The 6,341-nt window shown below is 50.1% G+C and overlaps 1 protein-coding gene and 1 long non-coding RNA gene across 6 annotated transcripts; one reads left to right on the top strand and one right to left on the bottom strand.

Annotated features, from left to right (window-relative positions):
* Positions 1 to 1,446: 1,446 nt before the first annotated feature.
* Positions 1,447 to 1,798, bottom strand: LOC102408940. Its single transcript, XR_006550488.1, has 2 exons — positions 1,657 to 1,798; positions 1,447 to 1,557 (listed from the first exon to the last, which is right to left on the bottom strand). It is a non-coding gene; the product is annotated as an uncharacterized LOC102408940 (long non-coding RNA).
* On the top strand, positions 1,552 to 6,331 carry SUOX (sulfite oxidase). 5 transcript variants are annotated; one of them, XM_025283717.2, is made up of 5 exons: positions 1,552 to 2,071; positions 2,561 to 2,774; positions 3,499 to 3,564; positions 3,819 to 3,996; positions 4,429 to 6,331. In XM_025283717.2, the coding sequence occupies exons 3-5, from the start codon at positions 3,509 to 3,511 to the stop codon at positions 5,836 to 5,838; spliced, it is 1,644 nt and encodes a 547-aa protein (XP_025139502.1). In that variant the 5' UTR covers positions 1,552 to 2,071; positions 2,561 to 2,774; positions 3,499 to 3,508; the 3' UTR covers positions 5,839 to 6,331. The 5 variants fall into 5 exon arrangements, with proteins under 5 accessions (XP_025139502.1, XP_025139505.1, XP_006075121.1 ...); XM_025283720.2 differs by having other exon boundaries at positions 2,636 to 2,774; XM_006075059.3 differs by having other exon boundaries at positions 2,708 to 2,774.
* The last annotated feature ends 10 nt before the right edge of the window (positions 6,332 to 6,341 follow it).

Raw genomic sequence — 6,341 nt, forward strand, 5'->3', positions numbered from 1 at the left:
ATCTATGGACCTGTGGGCAGACAGTTGATGAGACTGGAGGGAGAGGTGGTGTTTGTAAATACTTTTAAGTATTATGCAAAAAATGTACGTGCACCTCTCTAGGGAGAGGGCCCACTGCCTTAATTAGTATCTCAAAGGGGTCCATGACCTAAAGAAAGTTTTTTAAAAATCACTGAATTAACATTGTTGATTGATCATGTGACTTCTACCCCAATAGGAAAATTTCAGCAGGAAATTCTACTCCTTTTCCATGTATTCTTGAAGCTCTGACCCTCACAGTCTTAAGTGGAAGTGGTCGGGGAGAATGATACAGAGAAAAGATTAGGTGTGGTTGCAGGAGGAGTTTTAAATTCCAAAGAATCTGAAGGACAGGAAAGATAGCCTGGAATTCAGTCCCACCTCTGACAGTTTATTAACTATGGCCTTAGTCAAGTTACTTAGCTGTTCTCTGCCTCAGTTTCCTCTGTAAAATGAAAATTTTTGAGATTTAAAAGGTCAATTCTATAAAGCCTGTGTGTAGCTTTATGTAGGGTGACAGTTACAAGGCAGAAATCTCATCCCATGGCTTCAGATAATCCTTTACTGATTCCTCTGTATTCTTGGACTGAGCCTGTTTTTTAAGACTGGAAGGATAGGTTGGGCATCAGGCCTGTCTGATGATTAAATTGTACAGTTAAACTGGGAATCTTTTTTTCCAAAAACCTTAGAGCCAAAATTACCTTTTCACTGTCAGTTCCCCTTTCTTTATATTTCTTAGTATTCCACACCACCCCCACACGACTTCTTCATTTCTAGTAAAAGCTCTTCTAGTTCAGTTTTGGAAAGAAGAAAGGGAAGGAGGGGAAATGATCTTCCAAAGGTGAGGTGGGAAAAAAAAGTGAAAGTGTTGGTCGCTCAGTTGACTTTTAAAGTAAGGTTGTAACTGAGCCTTCTCACCTCTAGAGGGCAGTGTTGGGTACGTTTGCCCCAAGTCCACAGCTCGCCAATGACAAGTTTTCCCTGCTGCTGTTAAGTCGCTTCAGTCGTGTCCGACTCTGTGCGACCCCATAGACGGCAGCCCACCAGGCTCCCCCGTCCCTGGGATTCTCCAGGCAAGAACACTGGAGTGGGTTGCCATTTCCTTCTCCAATGCATGAAAGTGAAAAGTGAAAGTGAAGTCGCTCAGGCGTGTCCGACTCTTGGCGACCCCATGGACTGCAGCCTACCAGGCTCCTCCGTCCGTGGGATTTTCCAGGCGAGAGTATTGGAGTGGGGTGCCATTGCCTTCTCCGAAGTTTTCCCTAGCCAAATGATAAAAGGGTAATAGCAAACAATTTATGTTAGTGTCCTTTACTCTGATATTATGAGCAACTATAATCTTCCTACTTTGGGGTGTTAAAATGCATTAAATAACGACCTTTTAAAATAAATTGACAAAAAAAAATAAATTGACAACTAAGCAAAATATAAAAGATGGTTATTCAGTGTTGTTATTTCTACAATTTGAGGAGAAATTGTTAGACCAAGGAATCTCGAAGCCTTTGAACCACTGTTTAGACTCCATTTCTGCCCTCATTCCTGAAAATAAAAGACTTGAGGTTTGATCTTGTTTTCTTTAAAAGACAAACAGGGCTGTGGTAGTTGCAACAGAGACGCTTGACAAGAGGCGGAGCTCACCACCGGGAGAAAGCCGACTGGATGCCGAGGCCTCTAGCGAAAGCACCTTGTGTCTCAGCGGGCGGGGAGGGGCGGGGCGGGAGCACCTCTCAGCCCAACCCTTGGGAGTCCTCATCACCTTACACTGCTCGGGTTCCGAACATCCTGAGGGTCCCACTCCTCGTCTGGCGCGGGTGGAAGGAAAAACGGCCCGTCCTATCTCCAAGCCGGGGTGGCGCCCGGCCTTCCTTGGCCTCCAGGAGGCGGGCACAGCAGCTGGGAGGCGGCCCGCCGCCCGCCAATGGCTGGGGGACGAGCCGAGGGGTGAGAGTGGTCCTTTACTCCGCAACAACGTCACGGCCCAGGCCCCGCCCCTTCGCCGACAGCCGCTGGGTGCGGAGCGGGTAAAACAGCTACCCAGCGTACGTTGAGCAGGGTAAGGAGCCTGGGGCCAGGAAAGGGAAGAGGAGGGGGCAAGGCCAATAACCTGAGCGGTAGCCGGGCGGGGGCTTGGCACCCGGGGGTGCTCCGAATCCCAGGCACAGCAAAACTGCCGGTACCCGCCTCCACCCCCTTTAGCCGGGTGCTCCTGGGGCCTTGGGCTATTGCTACAAGATACTCTCGGGCCAGCTGTTAGGCAGTGACGTGGAGCCAGCTGCTTGCGCCCCGGTAAAATATCCATATTCTGATCAGAGTGACCCTGGGGAGTGACTAGTCACCACCCGCACAAGGGGGTGTCATCTGTTCTGTAGCAGAAGACTGCTTCTCCCAAGACTGGGACCTTGGGCTTATCGAGTTCCACTATAAGTCAGCTCTACCTCACTGCTCCAGCATAGAGTGGGCTGCTGGCACTGATGGGAAGTGGGAGGGAGAGTGAGGGTCCTAAGGGCCGGGAGTACAGTGCAGCCTCTGCTCCTACTCCTAGCTTTCTTGCATCTCATCAGCAATTCTGACGCGTCTCACCCCACCCCACCCCCAACGTTGGCCCTCCTGTGATCAGTGATCTGCTTAGTGCTATGAAGAAAAAACTGCTGCGAGCCAGAGCAGAAAAATTACCTTCTTCCTTCTCTAGCCAGTTCCCTGACACCCTGACCATTAACTACTCAATTTGCTGAGCTCACCGAAATGGCATAGACAAGGTAGGGGTGTGGACCCAGGTTGGGATCCAGTTCCCAGCTGGGTTCAATTTTCATTTTTTTAGGGGTGGGCGGAGGGAGAGGAGGGAAAGTCCTTCAATGACCATGTTATTACTTGTTTGCACATCATAGCAACTCTGCTAGATAGATCTAATTTCATAGATGAGGACACAGGTTCAGAGAGGCCTGGTATCTTGCCCAGGAACAGGGCTGGTTAATGGCAGGACTGGTTTTTATAAATGCAAAGCAGTTTTTGACTCCAGAATCTGAGCTTCCTTTACCTCATTAGGCTGCCACTATCTATATTTTACTTTTTTGTCTCCTTTTATGTGAGCATACCCCTCAGTTGTCCTCTGCTAGCTTCAGAAAGAATTAACTGGCAAACTGGACAATAGACTTTTGGCTCCCATTGTTCTCTGTAGTGGACAAAGTAGAGAGTAGAGGATGTAGAACAGGTGATTCTCAGAGGACTCCCTCCCACCCCCTGTTCCTTTCCATTCTGTCAGCATATTCTGTCTCTGAACTCCTCCAGGTTTTCTCTAAGGGCCCATTTGGACCCCCTACTCCCATTCTTTGGCCTCATTACCACAGAAAAAGTTTCCCCATTTGTCCAGAGAGCTCCTAGCTGGTCTCTGTGTCATCCTCCTACCCATTGCCTCAAGCTGCCCTAATCTCATCACCTCTCAGCACTCCCTATCTTGATCCTGGAATCTTCCTCCTATCCTAGGTCTGTCATAATGCTGCTGCTGCTGCTGCACAGAGCTGTGGCCCCAGGGCTCCGACAGGCCTACAGGTAGGCCATCCAGTTCCTAGTCCATATCTCCTTTTAAGTACTTTTATGACACTTATCTTAACTGTCAGATAAGATGGTTGAGATAGTGGCCTGGGAGGAAAGGCAAAGCCACATTTCATTTGTCCCACCCATTGCTGAGAAACTAAGTCCCAACTGAAGGAACCAATGGCTAACCTGGGAGAGGTACACCCCAGGCCTTCCCCAGCCCTTTCTTATGATCGGAAGTGTGCTACTAAGACTTCTCTCTCTTCCAGACTCAAGTCAACCCCGGCAAGGCTCTGCATTCGGGCCTGCTGTACAAATGATTCTTTTCAGCCCCAGCGCTCCAGCTTCACCTTCTCTGGTGATAACTCCAGCACCAGGGGATGGAGAGTCATGGGCACACTGCTAGGCCTTGGGGCAGTGTTGGCCTGTCATGATCAGCAGTGCAGGGTAAGTAGGGAAGGAAGGGACTTCACTATCAGAACCAAGGGGCCTGAGTGAGTTCCCGTGGCAACCCAGGCTTTATCACAGACCCCATGATTACACAGCCTTCATGGTCTTCATGCACAGCACAGATGGAATCTTCTACCTTCCCAGTGGCCATAACTTTGTGGGTTGGGTCAGGGTGTTAGTCACTCAGTTGTGTCTGACTCTTTGTGACCCCATGGACCTCATCAGGCTCCTCTGTCCATGGAATTCTCCAGGACAGAATACTGGAGTGGGTTGCCATGCCTTTTTCCAGGGGATCTTCCTGAACCACGGATCAAACCCAGGTCTCTCGCATTGTGGGCAGATTCTTAACCATCTGAGCCACCAGGGAAGCACAGGGTCAGAGTGAGGTAGAGTGATTTCTTCTTAACATTCTGTTCCCTTTTGCCTCAGGCTTCTCAAGAGTCACCACGCAGATATACCAGGGAGGAAGTGAAATCCCACAGCAGCCCTGAGACTGGGGTCTGGGTAACTTTGGGCTGTGAGGTTTTTGATATCACAGAATTTGTGGACATACACCCAGGGGGGGCATCAAAGCTGATGCTAGCAGCCGGGGGTCCTTTAGAGCCCTTCTGGGCCCTCTATGCTGTTCACAACCAGCCCCACGTGCGAGAGATACTAGCTCAGTACAAGATTGGGGAGCTGAACCCTGACGACAAGGCACCCTCCATCTTGAAGACCTCTGATCCTTATGCGGATGATCCTATACGTCACTCAGCTCTGAAGGTCAACACCCAGCGCCCCTTTAATGCGGAGCCCCCCCCTGAGTTGCTGACAGAAAACTACATCACACCGAACCCTATATTCTTCACCCGGAATCATTTGCCTGTACCTAACGTGGACCCAGACACCTATCGCCTGAATGTAGTAGGGCCACCAGGGGGTCAGTCACTGTGCCTGTCCCTGGATGACTTGTACCAGTTCCCTAAGCATGAGATCACGGTCACTCTGCAGTGTGCTGGCAACCGGCGCTCCGAGATGACTCAGTTCAAAGAAGTAAGAGGTCTGGAGTGGAGTTTAGGGGCCATTAGCACTGCACGCTGGGCTGGGGCACGGCTTTGTGATGTGTTAGCCCAGGCTGGTTACCAGCTCTGTGAAACTGAGGCCCATGTCTGCTTTGAGGGACTGGACTCAGACCCCACAGGGACTGCCTATGGAGCATCCATACCTCTGGCTCGGGCCATGGACCCTGAAGCTGAGGTCCTGCTGGCATATGAAATGAATGGGCAACCTCTGCCTCGTGACCATGGCTTTCCTGTGCGAGTGGTGGTTCCTGGTGTGGTGGGTGCCCGCCATGTCAAATGGCTGGGCAAAGTGAGTGTGGAACCAGAGGAAAGTTTCAGTCACTGGCAGCGGCGGGATTACAAAGGCTTTTCTCCATCTGTGGACTGGGACACTGTAGATTTTGATTCAGCTCCATCTATCCAAGAACTTCCTATCCAGTCAGCCATCACACAACCCAAAGAAGGGGAGACAATAGGGTCAGGGGAGGTGACTGTCAAAGGCTATGCATGGAGTGGTGGAGGAAGAGCTGTGGTCAGGGTGGATGTGTCTCTGGATGGGGGCCTAACCTGGCAAGTGGCTGAGCTGAAAGGAGAGGAGCAGCATGCCCGAAAGGCCTGGGCCTGGCGACTATGGCACCTGCAAGCCCCTTTGCCAGCTGGGATAAAGGAACTGAACATTGTCTGTAAGGCTGTAGATGAGAGCTACAACGTGCAGCCAGACACGGTGGCCCCAATCTGGAACCTTCGAGGGGTGCTCAACAATGCCTGGCACCGTGTCCATGTCCATGTCGCCCCATGAGAAGGTGAAACAGAACCACATTCTGAGCCTCTTTCCATACCCATTCTTTGGCCTCATTACCACAAAAAGTCTTTTCCCTCCACTCCTCTCCATGTCTTGGATCACAACCCTGACTATGCACTCTGAAGCCACACACAAATACATTCCTCACACATTTCCACCCAAGCACTCACTCCTCCTTGGACACTATTTATAGTCACAGGCCACTGACCCTGTGCCAGAAGGTAAGAGCTATTGGAGCAAAGGGCTAGAAGCAGGAAAAGTAATTCTGGAAATAAGCACTATTTTCTCTATCTGCCCTATTTCCATTTCTAATGACTGTCACCACTGAGGCCTTATTTTGCCTTTGTCCTTGGGATTCTTCAGAGAATGTGGGTATATGTAACTTTTTACTGCCTCTAGGTTGCCAAGGGTTGTGAAGAGCGCAACACAACCCTCTCCCTTTATAGTTCCAATTTTCTAAATACATCAATAAAATATCTGCTTAAGACTACCACTTTGAA

Source organism: Bubalus bubalis, chromosome 4 (genome assembly GCF_019923935.1).
Source record: "Bubalus bubalis isolate 160015118507 breed Murrah chromosome 4, NDDB_SH_1, whole genome shotgun sequence".
Lineage (NCBI taxonomy): Eukaryota > Metazoa > Chordata > Mammalia > Artiodactyla > Bovidae > Bubalus > Bubalus bubalis.